At 38.7% G+C, this 18805-nt stretch overlaps 2 protein-coding genes across 2 annotated transcripts; both read right to left on the bottom strand.

The window, feature by feature from the left end:
* Positions 1–10940: 10940 nt before the first annotated feature.
* cdkn1ba (cyclin dependent kinase inhibitor 1Ba) lies at positions 10941–13924 on the bottom strand. Its single transcript, XM_030150115.1, has 3 exons — positions 13038–13924; positions 12435–12581; positions 10941–12170 (listed from the first exon to the last, which is right to left on the bottom strand). Exons 1-2 carry the CDS (start codon positions 13459–13461, stop codon positions 12442–12444), a joined length of 564 nt encoding a protein of 187 aa, XP_030005975.1. The 5' UTR covers positions 13462–13924; the 3' UTR covers positions 10941–12170; positions 12435–12441.
* A 132-nt stretch (positions 13925–14056) lies between these two features.
* Positions 14057–16641, bottom strand: cdpf1 (cysteine rich DPF motif domain containing 1; the record flags this gene model as incomplete). Its single annotated transcript, XM_030148322.1, has 3 exons — positions 14057–15897; positions 16274–16385; positions 16538–16641. Coding segments are annotated over 3 exons (345 nt in total), but the record flags the coding sequence as incomplete, so codon positions are not given.
* Positions 16642–18805: the final 2164 nt, after the last annotated feature.

The following is an 18805-nucleotide window of genomic DNA, read 5'->3' as shown; positions in this document are numbered from 1 at the left end:
CATTTCACCATAGATTCAGCACTGGAAAAACACAAAACATTGAAGGTTCATGGTTTATAACTGGTTATAACTGGTTACTGGTCACCAGGTTAACAGCTAACAAGCTTGACTTACTTGGATATTTATTTCTAAGACTCACTCTGAACTGGAAAATGAGCTTTATATTCATCACAAATAAGGCAGAAATACTGAGTCTTAACTGCAATAACTGCTACCAATGGTAATAATAATTAAAAGTTAGTTGTATATCAATGAAATTTACAGGAGAGGGGATGAACATATGTGGTTGAGTCTCATCTTTAAGTGACAAGAACAGCTTCTAAAAATCAAGACTATGTTGAGAAGAGGATGTGAATTGTGAACCATAAAGGTCTAATCTGTTACAGCAGCTGTAACTTGTTCATATGTTCATTAAAGTGATGTTTATATCAAGACTTTCTGAGGGCAGCTGGGTTTTAGCTAAATGGATACATTTGACTAAATCCATTCAGTTTGGCTGACAAATGATCATAGAATACAATAGTATACATTCTGCAGAAGGATTGAAGTGATAATGTGAGAATGAATGAGAATGAATAACCAGTGGAGGGGTATAAAAGAAATCATTTGTGTATGAATGGACATTTACTTCACATTAAGCTCAAATCCTCAAACTATAACATAAAAACAAACACTGGTTCATAGTAGATTTATGAGAAATAAAAGAAAAGCTAATATTATCACAGTCAAACAGTTGCAATCATTGATACTTGTACTTTGAACCCTGGATTTGACTAAACAGCTCATACTGTAGGAGTTGGATTTTTTTGTCCATCTGTCAGCTGATATGTGGACATTGCCCTTTGTGCCATTTGACTCAAACCAATGTACATTTACTCTCTCGAGTGTTCGTGCAGCTTAATTGCAGTTAATAATCAACAAATAGAGCCACATTATAGGTATCACAGGCTAAATGCATCATCATCATCAATCATAAACGAGGCCTGTGTTTTGGATTAGGCTCAATGCACGCAGGTGTGGGTTGATTTCAGTGTGTGCATGAGTACATTTATCTAGAACAGATGGTTGATGTCCAGAGGAGAGATAGGAGGCTGGTGCTGAACATGCTGATTTGCTTCCCTGGAGATACGATGTCGTGCAAGTCTTGCCAAACACACCTGTTTTCAATCTTAAAAAAAAAAAAAAAAAAAAGGTCAAAGTGTCTTAGGCTAAAAACTTAGCAAGTCACTGTACTGTTTTTTAATCATTTTAAAAATATGAAATGAACTTAATACATTTGTTTACATGTATTTATGTGAAAATGAGCTTGGTTCAGTGGTTTTCCTTTCAACAGTGATGTACTGGAAGTGACATTTGCTTTGTGGTTTAGCAGGAGACAGACGTGTTGATTTCTGTTAGAGCTAGCTGCTTCCTCTGCTCTCACACACATACACCGACACTCTGGCACACCAACACACAAACACACACACCCTCACATACACACACACACACACACAAACACCCTCACATACACACACACACACACACACACACCAAAGTGGCTCACCATTGCAAGCACGGGTGCAATTGTGTCCCTGTTTGATCTGATCAGTGCCAGAAGTTGACGGATGTCCCCTTCGCATGTGTTGCTTGGTTCAGAACGACACTAACTGGAAACCTTGATAAAAGAGCTGCTTCAGCAGTGAAAGTGTGTGGGAAGTGATAGCTTAAGGCTTTGGCTGTGTGTGCGCGTGCAGACGTGTGTGCATATGTGTGTGTTCAAGTGTGAAAGTGCATGGGCCTGGCAGATGTGTGGGCCATCAGTGACCTTGATACCACAGATGTTCAGAATAAAACAAAGGCCTCAGATCTGTCTTTTTTCTTTTGCTCTTTCTCTTTCACCAACCAAACAAAAGTCCATACAACATAATCAAAACAAAAAGGCTTTCTGCCCATCTTTTTCCAAAGCAGCACAAGCAACACAAACCTGCAGAAGCTGCAGCATTGCCAAGGTTGTGCTATAGTTAAAATATTTCAACCCCTGAGCAATGACTAATAGTAAAAACGTCTTGCAACAAAATGCTGATGCAAATCAACAGCAGCACCGAGCTGAAGCTGCAGATGCGAGGTTTTAACATCTGTAAACCATCTCTCTGGGTAAACTGAGACAGCCAGGATAAATGTGGGCAGTAGAAGTGAATAGGATGCTCTTGCCTTTCACTGAACTAGACTCCCAACTGTGGTTGTGGTTGCACTGGACAGCTCCCAGGCCTAAGTGTGGGTTGTGTATGTGCGTGTCTAACTTGTGCTCAAGACTGATGTTGTAAGTTGGAGTATTCTTGGTTTGTTTTACTGCTAAAGGGTGTGACAAAAATTTATAAAGTAAAACAACCACCAGAAACGTTGGTTATCCTCATCCATATATCTTCAATATATTATCTTGACACGGTCCTCTTTAGAGATACATTTCAGTGCAATGTGTTTCATCTGCTCTTGTGCATAAATGGTTAATATAAAAACAAATATTGAATGGAGGAGGGAGAATAAACTCCTACACTATTGCAAACACAATCATAATTCCTCTATTACAAGATCATTGACAGAAACTACAAAGCTGCTCTTATTTTTCCATTGTATCATTATTGTTCCTTCAACCTACATCACCTACACACCTAGTCACTAGAGGAGTGTAATTTCAGGAGCAGGAAAACCAGGAACACCTCCATTTCATCATAAAAATTCATTCTCAGTTGATTAAATATTACAATTTGATGTTATTCTCAGGAATATAATTGTTTTTTCTGCTGCCTGGTTCATGGAAAAGAAATCTGACATATTTTTTAAAGGCATAAACAATATGGGTTTTAATATAAAAGCAGTATTTTTTGAGTCCCAACCGTTCTGAGAGTTTGTGGCCTTCTCTCTCTAGGGCTTGATTAAATATATCTCTCAGTTAGGGTCATGCATTTTCATCCATAGTCAAAACACACACACACGGACACAATGGTGTCAAATGCAGGGCGAGTTGGCGTCCCTTGGAAGAGGTCAACTCCCTGGAGAAGAACATCCCCCATCATGACACCGCAGCTTTTCACCTAAATTAAGGCCAACTTAAAAAGCTTTGTGATGTGGTTTTCTGCGTTGCAATAAAAATCATGTTAGGAGTTTATGACTCTGTGTCATCTCTTTCATGTTTTCTCAGTCACATGAGTCTTGACAGTGAAATCACTCTAACTCTAGCCTGTGTTATCTCCTGTACCACATCTGAAACTCACTGTGCTTTGGTTATATGTGTCATGTATGCAGGTTTTATCCCACTAGCAGCAATGTTTTCATAAAAACTGAAAAGTTTTAGGGTCCTACCCAAGGTCATGGGTGTGAGTATGGACTGCCATGATGCATAGCTGAGAGAAAAGGGGTAGGGAGAGATGGGGAATAATAGTCACTTCATTGGGACTCAAACAGGGGGGAACACATTTTGTGATTTACACACCCCAGCATGTTTACACAGTCACCTCCTTAATTTTTTTAAAACACATATCTGTTTGTGGACTAAAGACATTGGTGTGTTTGCCACATTCTTGCATTCTTGACTTTAAACCGCAGTGTCAAATGGAGGAGGCTGGCATGCCCTTGAGCACATCCACTATGAGGTTGTATACTGATCCAAAGTGAAAACAAGAAAACTTTGAAAGAAAACAGAAGGGCACAGAAGAGATTCATTTCATGTATAAAATGAGTTTCAAGTTGCTGTAAACTGATTTGCATACTACAGTAAAATAAGATTAAAGAAAATAGACTTAAAAACTTGGTATCTCCACTGGCTCCCTGTTCTATATCGTCTTCATTTCAAAATTCTTGTGCTAACTTTCCGGGCCCTACATGGCCAGGCCCCTGCATACATTGCTTCCCTGATCCAGCCCTACAGCTCAACTTGTAGCTTGAGGTCTTCAGGACAGCACCTGCTGATGGTTCCACGGACCTGTTTTGGCACACGCGGTGACAGGTCTTTTAAAGCTGTGGCACCACGTCTATGGAATGACCTGCCTCTACACCTACGGTCCATGGACTCTGTAGAGAGCTTTAAGAAACACCTCAAAACCCTCCTGTTCAAAAAGGCTTTTTAGTTTCCCACCTGACCCAGGACCACCACAGACTGATTACACTCTATGTATTCATCATAACGTACTCCATGTGTCATCCCCCCCCCCCCCCCCCCCCCAGTCTCTCTATATCTCTATCGCTCTCTCTTTTCTCCTCCTTTACTCTCTCTCTCTCTCTTTAACCCCAACTGGTCAAGGCAGACAGCCATCCTTCAGGAGTCTGGGTCTGCTCGAGGTTTCTGCTGTTAAAGGGAAGTTTTTCCTCGCCACTGTCACCAATCACAAGTGTTTGCTCCTGAAGGATTCTGTTGGGTCTCTGTAAACTTAATTTGATTCTGATTTGAATTGATAAAGCACTTTGTGACTCTGTCTGTGAAAAGTGCTCTATAAATAAAATTTACTTTACTTACTTACTTTACTATTGTTTTGAAAAATGTTAGCACAAACAGAAAACTTGTAGATGATTTGAATTAAGTGAGAGCCAATTTTTCCTCACCTGATTTGTGTACCTCTTGTCTGACCTGCTGCCTTCATGTAGGGGTTTAACTTTTCACATCTGACTCCTCAGAGGTCATGACCTTAGCTCCACCATAGCAGAGCCAATCACACGCATTAGACGACTATGGGTTGACCTCACTGTGACCTGTGGTTGCCGATACTTCCTGTTGCCACACGTCTGTCCTCAGGTCAAACATTACTCATCGTCAAACACCCCAGAGATCATCTGCAGCCAGGTTTCAGTTCCAACTTTGTTGCTTTTATAAAGTTCTACACATTTTCATCCACATGTTGTTTGGGCCGATACGTTACACAGTATGCACAGTCAAAAAAACTTTCACAATGAAACAGTATGATTCATATCAACCAAGCTTTTACCATATTGCACTGGAGTTCTGTCAGTAAATTACATATGCACACAGATAAATTCATGCACTATTCTGCATGGTTATAAACTCAGCGTAGCATCCAAACAGGTGTGTACAATGACAAAAATGCTAAATTATATGCATTCATGCATACATCACAAATGAGATTTCATTTTTTGAGGTGAATCTGACTGTCAAAGGCAGTTTGTAACATTTAGCTGCTGTTATTGCCAAAGCACATACATATTTAGATACTTTGGGGTCATATTATGGTGGCCTCACGTGCCATTTCCCAGCTGCCTGAACTGTGATGTATATGTGGAAAAGACACGGCCTCATGTTATTAGCTGGAGCACGAGTCACCCCAACAGTTGATTGTTGCCTTATTTCTGCTGAGCGGCTCTTCTTCCTTTCCCTCAGACACACATGTCATCGAACCCTCAGGGCCAGAAGAAAGAAATCAAAGACATGTGACCTGCAAAGGGATGGAAAGAGGGGTAAAATGGTGCATTCATGTGCTTGTCTCATGCGCAGGTCTTAAAACATTCAGTTGGCCTTCGGGTTATAAAAATACTTTACGTCTCCGTGATATTACTACAGAGCACTCATTCTTGAAAATATAACCAGACATTTTTCTTCATATTATCTTACAGTAAATTTGAAGGAAAGTTACTTTATTTGAGGAGATTCATATGTAACTGTAGTGGTGTTCTGATGACCTGTGCTGCAGGAGCGGACTCAAATCGGCTGTGCTGTAGTCGGCCAGGTCACACAGCCAGGGCCGCATGAGTCACTGAGCCCAGAGCAAAACCAAAATGTGTAAAAACTTCACATTGGCAGATTAGTTTGTTTACATCCTGCACTGGACGTGATTTGGCCAGGCCGAAGCAAGGCACAGCCAAGAAGCTTGTCTTCTCATTCCTGTCTTTAACTCCATCCTTTCTACCTCTTTCCTTTTATATTTCTTCCTTCCTTCTTTTCTTTCTCCCTCCTTAACTATCTCCCCTTCATCTCCACCATTCTCACAGCTGCCAAGAGCACATGACCATAAGGCAGAATGAAGCGGAAAAATAAAGCAGCCCTGCCCCTTGTAAAAAAAAAGAAATAAAAAAAAAAAATCAGACAAATTATTAACAACAAGAAACAGATGGGGAAGTTGTATTTCCAGAATAAAACAAGACATTCGTTAAGAAAAAAAAAAAAAAAAAAAAAAAAAGTTAAGGCTGCCAAACTGTGAGCTCATACTCTGTAGGTCTTCTGCTGAATATCTATTCATAGCACCAGCTCCAAGATGTCAGACTTTTATGACCCATTTCTCTTGTTATCTGCAGCAACAATTAGGGGCCTGCTAATTTAACTCTGGGAATATGGAAGCATTTTTCTGTCTTGGAGGCAAAGCAAAGACAGCTGACAGTGAACTGATGTTTGCAGGGACCGATCTGCATAGTTCACAACTCTTGGAAGTCAATGAGGGACCTTGGCTTTGTGTGCGGGTGTCAGCAAAACCATCAACAGAGTAGGGTAACACAAACACACAGACATCCACACCTTGTATCAGCTCTAATTTTGAGGTCATGACTGGCTGGCTTTCTTTCTTTAAAGCAGTGGTGTTACATCTGTACCATGATGTACTGGCTGTCAACCTCAGAGTGAAAGAGGTAAACTCTTCACCTCTGTAAAATGAGGTGAAAAGTTTACGTCTTTCACTTGAACGATGAACTCTTCAGCTATGCTTGTTCTCACCCTGTGTAAGTCAACTGCTGCTTTTGATCCCTTGAACCCTCATATGTCAGTCTCTTAGCTTGACAGTCATGCCTTTTCAAAAAAAGAAAAAAAACAAAACACTAAAGCAGCTGAGAACGCCAAATCACATCATATGTTAAAGACTCAGATGTTCTCATAGGTGTCATGAATTAATCTGCTCTGGTCCAAATGGTGCAACAAAACCAAGGCGACAGCCAGGGAAACGTCAGTCATGTGTGACCACGCCCCCACCGCACCGGCGAGAGGTCACATCAGGCAAATAAATGAAACCACCTGTGAGGGTCAATTCATGCCTAAGCTACATTCACACCACCTGCCGTAGTACTCAGTTCAGATTTTTCTTTGTTGTTTTTGGATGTTTGTCACATTATTTCTCAGATTTAACCAATGTTAAATTCTTGTCAGAACTGGTCACAGCCCTGAACTGACCCACATAACACACCAAACCAGACATCAGCCACAGTATGCTATTGTACAGAAGTAAACATGGCAGCCAGTGAAGTCAGCATTTACAGTTTCAGTTTACAGTTTGTGTGTGTGTGTGTGTGTGTGTGTGTAATACTGAATGACACCAGTTATGTGAAAAATTAGACTTGTATCTAGACTATATTAAACTAGATTCACACTGAAAGAAAGCATGCGTTATTTCTGTTATTTTTGTTATTTTTGTTATTTGTGATTTAGGGTTAGGGGGTTAGGGTAAGGGGGTTAGGGTTATGGTTAGGGTTATGGTTATGGTTAGGGTTAGAGGTTAGGGTTAGGGGTTAGGGTTAGGGTTTGGGTTAGGGTTAGGGTTAGGATTATGGTTAGGGTTAGGGTTATGGCACTTCACATGCTAACAACAGTTAGGCATCACAGTATGAACAGCACCAGTCACATGCAATCTGATTCATTCAGTTCTGATCCATTCCACTTCCATATGTGGACCTCTATAACATACAGCTCTAATCATGTGTGGTGTAAGACCATTCTGAACTGTCACATCAGACTTTTAGATCACTGTAGACTGAGATTACCTGTGACAGGCAATGATGTCTATCTATCTATCTATCTATCTATCTATCTATCTATCTATCTATCTATCTATCTATCTATCTATCTATCTATCTATCTATCTATCTATCTATCTATCTATCTACTTTGTATTGCTTAAAACCTCTTTGTGCTCTGTTTAATTTTATTTTATTAGTGTGCTTTCTTTCTGTTCTGTCTTCTTACAGTAGGGGTATCTAGTCTCATTCATCAGTTCAATAGACTCTGATTCATGAAGCGATTCAGCGATTCATGAATAATTCAGTGAGTCATTAATTTGTGAATGATTCACTGATTCGTGAACAATTCAGCAATTTATGAACAATTTAGTGAGTCAGCAATTCGTGAACAATTCAGAATCGATTCAGCAACTTGGCTCTACTCGGCAGAGGTAAGACCAATCTAAAAACATCTTATTAACCTTGACAGTAACCATTACCCTGTAGTCACTTTTCCATTGGGCATATGCGCAAAACTTTGCCGATATTTACTAAATGTTGAAAAAACAGGAGTGCGTAATGTTTTGCATTAAATCACAAATGCAATGATTTGTTTATTTATTATCGTGAGATGTCACAAGAAGTCATTCCATAAACATGGTGACGAACGGAAATATCATGTTGATTCAAAGATATATTCATTTTTGTACCACAGCTCTGGTGCTCATAATTAGACTTCAAAGTTGACATAGACGTCTTACTGAGGCAGTAGAGCATCCAGCCTCTTACACCTGGGAGTGACTACAAATGATGCGTTTTTGGGAAGTGGTAGAAACTGTGCTAAATTCAAAAATTATTCGATTTCCTCTTGTATCCACACATACCGCGCCATGTTTGTTTTAAAACTTTGCTTGTTGTAACATCCATTAACATCCATTTTTTGGTCATGTGACTCTAGTTGCAGAAAAAGGTCTTTCCATTGCAGTTTTGTGTGATATACCTATTTCCCTATGCCCCAAAAAAACACTTCTCTCAAGCGCAAAAACTTTTCATCAAAAAATGAGAGTTTTGGCGAAATTGTCATTTTTCCATTTGGCAAATCTTTTGGCACAAGTTATATTTGTGCAATTTGAGGGTCAGTGGAAAAGCGACTAGTGACTACTTTGTAATTTTTGGGTTGAAATATCCGACTTGGCTTCTTGTGGTGTATTTTTTTATGAATATTTCTGTTTGTTTGGTTAAATTCTGTACCACTTTACACTGGAATCTAGAGGCCAAGTGAAAAAAAAAACTAAAAAAAACAAAACAAAAACATTGTCAATGTACAAAGAGAAAAAACTCTCAGATATTAGTCAGACTGAGCAATAAGGTGCATTAAGTGTGAGCCTTCTTGCAGGCTCCTGCCAGCAGATTAAATTGGATTCACGACTGTCCAGGTAATAAATATGCACCATGTCCTCATCGTATGCTCAGTACACATCAGCCACAAAAATGTCTGAGTCTGGTGACAGACATTAACTTTAACATCTGTTTGGTTCCTGTCAGCCGTAGCGTTCACCCTTATGTGGACACCAGATGAGTGTAATTGTAACCACCTGAAGGTTAAGGGCCCCCTAAGGCTAAACAGATCCTGATTTAGAAAAGCTGGACCTCAAGGACACATTTTCAATCAGAAAGATTGTTCTTCTGAAATGTATCTATTTATCTGCATCAAAAAAAAAAAAAAGTTTAGTCTTACTGTTAGTTTGAAACTGCTTATGTTTGATGTTATTTTCATGATAATGTGGCTGTAAAATGGAGAAAATAAAGAGGGAATTGGCATTAGAAGGACAGATCCAGTCACAGCAAACATCAGATAAATGTAATGAGTCACAGTAACATTAAACAGTTTTCCTTGGACACAAGACTTGATTTAATTAGCGTGTGTAACATAAACAAAAGGAAAACGCATAAGAATGTTATCTACTCTACGCTTTTGCACTTGTTCATAAGCATTCAAAGTTGCTTTGTTTTCTGTAGAGGGTACAAGATTTCCATAAGCCTTTATGGATCAGCAACAAAAGATTAGTAAGCATTGTTTCACTCAAATTTCATCTAAATCTGAGGGGAAAACAGATTTTTGAGTGCATTTCTAGCAGACAGACAGGAAACCTACAAGCGGCGAGATGCAAAAAAATGCATGTCGTCTTTGCAGCCAAGATAAGTGTTGTGTTAATGATGATATACGTATAGTTATTAAAGTACCAAGAGGAAACACATATTGTCTTTGTTAAAACGTATTAAAAGTCCTTTCTGGGTGTTTAAAAAACAGGCTATGAGCTCACTAGTAATTATCACAGTCACGCTCACAGCCAATATGATCTATTGTAGAAATAACTCTCTCACTCACTCTCCGTATTTGACTCCTACACACCGCTGGTATCAACAGGAAAGAGGCAGCCAATGAAACTAATTGGGTGGTGTGTGTTTTATGAAAAGAACAGGCTGTACTGTCCCGAGCTCCCTCCCACAGCTCTCTGACTGGTTGGCTCATAAGTGGTCTGCTTTTCTTCTCACTGATCTGATTGGAGCCAGGGAAAGCCAATAACTGAAAACTTTTTTTCCCTCTTTTCCTCAGGACTTACCCTTGTTGTTTTCAACTTGAGAGGTAGAGCTGGGGTGAGACGTTCCAGCACAGTCACAGCCTTAAGTCAGGAGCATGTATGTGCACTCAAGATATGGAAGTGTGCAGTGGATTTGTACCTGATCACACTCACTTTTCCATCATTTCTTTGATTAAAGCTAATTGCGCTCTTACTGCAAGTGATATTATTGGAAAACAGTCCTTTTTTGGAAAATTATAGGAACATTTAGAAATGCTCTGGCAGTCTAAATAATTTAGCAGACTGCATGTGTTTTTTAAATATATATTATTAGGTTACTAGAGTGAATTAAAGAGCAGCCATGATGTGATTCATGAGTGGTTAGGCGGCTGATTAGGTATGATATAGTTCCAGATCCCATCACTGCTGTGTCATTCCTCAGACTGCGGGTCACATTAAACCTCTTTAATAAAGTGGTTGCAGCTCTTTCAGGTCAAGATTTTGTAATCACAAAGATCACTGTAGTTTACATGGGCGGCTCACTTAAAACTAAAGACTACAAGTAAGTGTTTGTGAAGGGTGGAGCAGATGTATGCTTTGCAATCGAAATATTAAAATAGTGAGCACATGCATCTTTCACCAGCAGCAAAAAAACACAGGATATATAGTCAATTATAGGCTCAGTTTTGCAAGAGTTTATTGATCAAAAAACAATAATGAAAATATATATTTACATATATGGAAAAAATGTTGCTTTGGAAAGCTATACATACACCCACAAAAAGCTCAACATAAATAAGTTAGTATAGTTTTTTCAGTGTTTTTCTTATAAAAAAAAAAAAAAAGGCACACAGGTACACTTCAAAGTTTTACACCAACTGAGGCAGTGTAACTTTGTTTTTCTGCCTCACAAAAATGAGAAATTAATAATAGTGCAATTACATGTTCCACATGAATTCCACACCACAAAGAATGATCTTTGATTCACATATTTGCATAAAATACAGCCCAGTGATTTTAACATATTTGATCTATGTTAACCTGGACATAACCATGAATTAACATGGGCTGGGGTCAGTGAACTATTCTAACTCACCTAATTTAAAATAGAAAGTTAATTCTTAGGACTATTAGCAAATACTGTTAAATTTGATTGGATATTGCTCAGCAGTTCAGCCACCCCACCCACCCCCCACAAAAAAAAGGCACAAACTTTGGCAAAAAAAAAAAAAGACAGAGAGAAAAAGAAAAGACAACAAAAAAGGAACAAAGGAATGAAATAATTAAAACAACTAAAATGGGGAACTAGGAGAAATTATTTGCATGTAAACTTTATCTGTCATGGTTATTCCCAGTTAGATGGACCCTCAACTTACAGTGTGGCCATCTGGGCCTTCAAAAATAAAACACATAACACTGGGACCAATAAAGCCAAAGAAAAACTGAAGACATTTGTTTCCCAATAACCCTGACTTTTGAAATCTGCATTTTAACTTACATCAAATTACCTGAATAATGACACAATATGACCACTTTAAACAAAATAACATTTCTCTGTTGGAAACTGCACTGCAATTTCCCGAGTCAAATTCACAAACTCAAATACACTTAACAAAGTTATGAAAAGCATATTATGCTTTTTTATGTGCTACATCTGAAAACGTAGGTAGTAGAAAAAAATGAGCAAAAATCCATTTGCACACTGCTACATCGTCTGCTGCTTCTGAGGCAAATTAATTAAAAAGAGTGCCAAAACTTGATAGTGTACATATTCAGTGCTTGTGCAGCCTCTACTCCTCCCCTCTTAAGAAAGGCTGCTTCTTAACTTTTTCTCCCCGCTCTGTCGTCTGTCAGATGATGAGAAAGGCTACAGTATTCCACCAGCAACAGGTCTGTGTCCCTGCTCTGCGGGACAGAAAGAGGAAACAGGCTTTGAATGGTGCAATTGAAAACGCGGTTGCTCATGCTTGATATCCCTCATGCACACACACACACAACGGGGGAACAGTCACGTATGACGGCCTACACACACACACACACACACTGTCACAGACTGAGGACAGGAGTCAGTGCAGAAGTGTGTGTTCCTGATCCCAGTACCACTGCTGTTGTGCGCATTCACACCCAGGCTTCTACTTTTTCATAACTCTTATGCTGTCACTGACTGACCTGTTATTCACTGGACCTCCGGTTTGCCGTTCAGCTCCACCGGCAGACCGGCTGCACCGTCCGACTGCTCTTCATCATCATCATCATCATCATCCTCATCTCCGTTGGTTCGTGCGTTTTTACTGGACCGCTCCGTGGAACAGGGACCTGCGTGGCACACGAGAGGAACATTGGTCAGGGTGTTTGTGTGGAGCTGCACGTCTGCTTTACACGGCACCTGACAGACAGCCTGGGCTCTGTCTGGCGGAAAACGAAACGCATTTCAATAAACGGTGAGCAAGTTACGAGGAAGAGGAGGAGAACGCAGTCAGCATAAAGAGTCTGTGCGGGCTGTAGACTTTTTTTTTTTTTTACTCCGACAGGAATGCATATCAGTCGCGTTTCCAAATGCACGGTCGCAGCTGTAAGTTGAACTCGGGACTGAGCTGCCTTGCATTGTGGTACATGGACACACACACACACACACACACACACACACACACACACACACACACACACACACACACACACACAGGGCGCGTCTGCACACACACGGGTACTACAAGGACGCGCCGCAGAGAAAAACAAAAGGCGTGACAGTCTCAGTGAGTCAAGGCTTGTCACCTGAGTCGTTTGCAGGTCGCTTCCTTGAGCCGTCTCTGCCCGGTGGACGATCCGGATGCCCCTCGTTCCTCTCCTGGGTGTCCTGTCGGCTGTTACCGCAGTTTAAGTCCTCATCTCGCCGGGGCCGCTTGCTCCCGTGAGGCGCTCTGCGAAAATACTCCGGTGCGTCGCTGTCCGCCTGCCACTCGTAATCACCCGTAGGAAGCGGTGTGTCGCTAACGGGATCAAAATTATACGTCTCCCTAATCCGCTGCACATCTTCCTGTATCGTAGCCTCCAGATCCCTTCGTATCTCCTCTCGGTCAGGTGTGCCAAAAAGACATCTGCGCACCGAAGGTCTGACACTGTCCGGCTGCCGCGCATCCACTCTCTCCAATGTCGGGCTCGCATTAGAAAGGCGAACATCTGACATTTTGTTGCACATATGACAAGGGGAAAACACTCAAACAACAACCAAACCCTTTCGAAGACTGTTATTTCCAAGTAGTATTCCGTTCAAATGCAAAGTCACGGGGACGAAGCATGTATACTCCGCGCGTATCATCCAACAGAGTTACGCGCAAAAAGGGCAGAAAGCGTCTCCAAAGCCGCTGGAGGGTTTAAGAGAGCCACTCCTGTCAACTCCGTAGTAAGCAAATGAAAACAACAAGTCAAGTCATAACAGCCAACATGGCGTTAGAGGGAGCCGCGAGTGAAGGAAGAAAGTTGACATCAAGGACTATTTAAACAGAGAAGGCAATTCATTGGTCTGCGCTCTAGGACCGCCCACTGCGCGCTCTTAAAGCCGAACAGGGGAAACAACACAGAGGCTGGACTGGATTAACTCCACACATGAATATGGCCTAATAATTGTGTGCGATGTGTTAAATAGACACGGAAAAGCTGAAGGAAAGGAGGCTGGAAAATCAAAGCCTGCATCTGCCTTGTTCTTAGTGCACCATTTATCACAGCAGACAACGGGTTAATCATTTTCAGTTAGTTTCATTTGACTTTATCTGTCAATTGTGCACTTTTTAAAAAATAATCAAGCCGTTGTCTCAAGTGTAAATCCTGATAAGAAAACAATATATGAAAAGATTAGTCTTCCAGCAGCAGTGCTGTGCCAAGCTCTCGCTCCAGGCTGGCAACACTATCACATAAATCAATCACCAAATGACTGTGCTAGTGCTGACAGATATCACAGCTTGATCTGATTTGGTGTCACATAAATGGCTCAGGCACACATGATTCAATCAGTGTAAATCTGTTCTGTTACAGATTCAAGGTTATAGGAGGACGATTACAGCTCGGTTTAATGCAGGAAAATGGCCCAAAAAACCCCCACAGATCTGCCTCCTGGTAGTGGATGACATCAGCTTATGGGCAGAAAGCCTTCCGTCATCATTGGCAGTGTGCCTATCGCTGTCAGACTTTGCCACTGGTGCCACAGGGCTGGTTTGTGTGTCTCACTACGTGTAATTGCTTGTACACAAGAAAGGAAACAAGATGTTTTTAAGACTTTGACAGTCACACACAGCCTTGTGTGTTTTCACAATGTATCTTTAAAAAAAAAAAAGTCATTTGAGTGTACAATTAGTTTTCATGTCAAGACTCCAGAGTGGTTAAATTAATTTAGGCAACATGTGGAAATTGGTGAAGGCATCAGAGTAAACGCCACTTGTGCACAGGAGTTCGTGATGTCCTAGCTCACTCACTCTAAAGCGAGTGTCACTCTACATTCCTCAGCAGCAATTGGCAATAAAAAAAAAAAAAAAGAAAGAAAAAAAAAGAAAAACACTGGGCCTGCCTTTAAGGACCATGCTGTTTCAATTAACCCTTGAAAAAGAAGTCAAACATCTCGTGATAAATACAGCGAGGCCATCTGTTATTTCAGTGTTATCGCCGGGATCTCACTTAATGCATAATGTGTTTATGCTGCTACAAACTGAGCACAGTGTCGTAAAGACTGATTCCTGAGATGAAAACTTGAGGATCACTCAATATTTTGGCTACATACATTTGTTATGAAGTTCAGTCTGACATTGTAAACTGTAAAAACTGAAAAAATGGGGCTCAGCAACACAACAAAGTGTAACTGATACAATGCTACAACATTAATTCAAAAATCTTAGGGTGTAACATTTTGACCCAGGGTTTAAACAAAACCCAGACAGATTACTGTGTAACATTTATATACTTTAAGACAGAGAAACATAGTAAAATAGATTGTTACGGCTTCACAGAAGTCAACAGAGCATACACTTGTCAAAACACATCATATCAATATTAATGTTAACATATTGTATGTTGCCAAAAAGCAATAAAATTGTGTTATGTCATATGAAAGCCTACTAAAAACTTTGCAACACCCATAATTCATCAAGTTCAAAGACAGACTGTCTATGTGTTACTGCCTTCTGTCCATTGCAAAGGTAACAGAAACATGAAACGGGTCTTGAAGACACCTCTATGACAAATGCTACAGTCAAAAATGGATTTGGATTGTCAATGTGGCTGTCTTTCTGCACCAATTTCCCAATTTTAACTGTAAAATAAACAGAACCTTTTAAGCTAACCTACCACAAGAGTAGTGTTAGCTTGATAAACACTATCCAGAGCACAAAAACATGGTGTTCCCTCAGTTTGGTTTGGATCAAAAGTACTGGGGGAAAAAAAAAAAACCAAATCTTATCCCATCTTTATGACAAAAGCTATTCAGATGTTTGTCAGGATATGGACCTATTGCCCAGAGTCAGGACACAGCAGTCTTGGAGCTTTGCCTCTTCTTGGCCAGCTCAGCCTGAATCTGATGAGGGAACTGGTCCAAGTACTTGTTCACACACTGCATGCAGAACCTCTTGGTGTAGAAAAGACTGCAATCCTGACAGAAAGGGAAGCAGAGTTCAGTATGAGCGTACTGAGCTGGATACGTCCACTCACATTTACCTGATGTCTTATCCTTATCATTTAGTTAAACAGGATTAATTGATTCAAAACGCTGCAGCCTTTAGGTTCACTCAGTACATACATAAACCACATGATTATAAAGAGGAAAACTGCAGATCCATGTTTTCTTTTTTTTCTCCACTAGAAGGTCAGATCATGCCAAGTGGAAAAAAACTGTAACAGGAGCACTGCTTGGATTTCAAAGTCGAGGTGGACATGCACTTTGAGCTCTTCTAGCTCACAGTCTCCTGTCCTAACATACTGCAAAAGCCAAAGCAGGGACATGTAAACACCTACTACAGTATTCTTACCGATCCAACACACACACAGCTGCTGCACATGCTACAGGTAGAGCCCAGCACCAGAAACTTCTCCTTATCCGGACTGAACGGGTCCTTAGTCACAAAACACTCCTCAAGCAGCCTGAAGGAGGGAAACAACGAACTTTAAAAACATCTACGGTACGCAAAGACAATATTTTAAACGCATCCTTATCGCCAACGTTACGCGCAGTCGCCCTTACGTTAGCTTTAGCATAGTTAGCTCCTGTAGCATTTAGCTTAGATTTCACTTACACTATAGCTCTGGTGTTTGGTGGTTTCTGGCCGTAGTATGTAAAAGGGCTGCTTAAACCACACAACTGGCAGGTAAATATTTCTGAGGGGCTTCGCTTATACTTTCAGTCATTTTTCGGCAGACATTAGCAGCGCTGACGAAAGTTACTTCCTGGTTTTCATGACGCCCTCGTTTGTGTTCAATGAAGCTCTAGCGCCACCTGTTGGAGCGGGGGAGCAAAGCCATGGCCTCTACTGGTGACACGGATAAAAGAAGGGAGGTGGTTATGGAAGTGCATCTGTGTCCTCAGATTTGGAATTATAAAAGACAGTGAATTTCTAGCAGATTTATTTTTTTTTGCACTGAAATTAAGTATCTGAATTTTTTGCATCTGAATTTTTGCACCTGAATGTTTGCATCTGAATTCATTGCATCTGATTTTTTTTTTATTCTAAATTCATGAACATAGTTGAATTTAGAGGAAAAACTATTCAGATTATTTCAGTGCAAAATAAAGTTCAGATACTTACTTTCAGTGCAAAAAAAAAATAATAATAATTTCAAAAATCCAGATATGTAATTTCACTGCAAAAAAAAAAAATTCCGATACTTAATGTCAGTTCAAATAAAGGTCAGATACTTAATTTCAGTGCAAAAAATAAATAAATAAATCAGATACTTCATTTCAGTGCAAAAAATTCAGATACTTCATTTCAATGCAAAAAAATTCAGATACTTAATTTCAGTGCCAAAAAAAAAAAAAAAAAATCAGATACTTAATTTCAGAGCAAAAAAAGTTCAGATACTTAATTTCAGTGCAAAAAAAAAAAAAATCAGATACTTAATTTCAGAGCAAAAAAAGTTCAGATACTTAATTTCAGTGCAAAAAAAAAAAAAAAAAAATCAGATACTTAATTTCAGAGGAAAAAAAATCAGATACTTAATTTCAGTGCAAAAAAAAAAAAAAATCAGATACTTAATTTCAGTGCAAAAAAAAAAATTCAAATACTTAATTTCAGTGCAAAAAAAAAATTAGAGACTTGATTTCAGTGCAAAAAAAATTCAGATACTAATTTCAGTGCAAAAAAAATTTCAGATACTTAATTTCAGTGCAAAAAAAAAAAAATCAGAGACTTGATTTCAGTGCAAAAAAAATTCAGATACTAATTTCAGTGCAAAAAAAAATTCAGATACTTAATTTCAGTGCAAAAAAAAAAATCAGATACTTAATTTCAGTGCAAAAAAAAAAAAAAAAATCAGATACTTAATTTCAGTGCAAAAAAAAAAAAAAATTCAGATACTTAATTTCAGTGCAAAAAATAAATAAATAAATCAGATACTTCATTTCAGTGCAAAAAATTCAGATACTTCATTTCAATGCAAAAAAATTCAGATACTTAATTTCAGTGCCAAAAAAAAAAAAAAAAATCAGATACTTAATTTCAGAGCAAAAAAAGTTCAGATACTTAATTTCAGTGCAAAAAAAAAAAAAAAATCAGATACTTAATTTCAGAGCAAAAAAAGTTCAGATACTTAATTTCAGTGCAAAAAAAAAAAAAAAAATCAGATACTTAATTTCAGAGGAAAAAAAATCAGATACTTAATTTCAGTGCAAAAAAAAATAAAAAATCAGATACTTAATTTCAGTGCAAAAAAAAAAATTCAAATACTTAATTTCAGTGCAAAAAAAAAAATTAGAGACTTGATTTCAGTGCAAAAAAAATTCAGATACTAATTTCAGTGCAAAAAAAATTTCAGATACTTAATTTCAGTGCAAAAAAAAAAAATCAGAGACTTGATTTCAGTGCAAAAAAAATTCAGATACTAATTTCAGTGCAAAAAAAAATTCAGATACTTAATTTCAGTGCAAAAAAAAAAATCAGATACTTAATTTCAGTGCAAAAAAAAAAAAAAAATCAGATACTTAATTTCAGTGCAAAAAAAAAAAAAAATTCAGATACTTAATTTCAGTGCAAAAAAAAAAAAAAATCAGATACTTAATTTCAGTGCAAAAAAAAAATTCAGATACTTTCAGAGCAAAAAAAATTCAGATACTTAATTTCAGTGCAAAAAAAAAATAAATCAGATACTTAATTTCAGTGCAAAAAAAAAAATTCAAATACTTAATTTCAGTGCAAAAAAAAAAAAGAAGAATCAGAGACTTGATTTCAGTGCAAAAAAAATTCAGATACTTAATTTCAGTGCAAAAAAAATTCAGATACATAATTTCAGTGCAAAAAAAAAATTCAGATACTTAATTTCAGTGCAAAAAAAAAAAAAAAATCAGA

The sequence above is a fragment of the Sphaeramia orbicularis genome, chromosome 12 (genome assembly GCF_902148855.1).
Source record: "Sphaeramia orbicularis chromosome 12, fSphaOr1.1, whole genome shotgun sequence".
In the NCBI taxonomy this organism is placed as follows: Eukaryota; Metazoa; Chordata; class Actinopteri; order Kurtiformes; family Apogonidae; genus Sphaeramia; species Sphaeramia orbicularis.
This window is presented reverse-complemented; position numbering and strand designations above follow the sequence as displayed.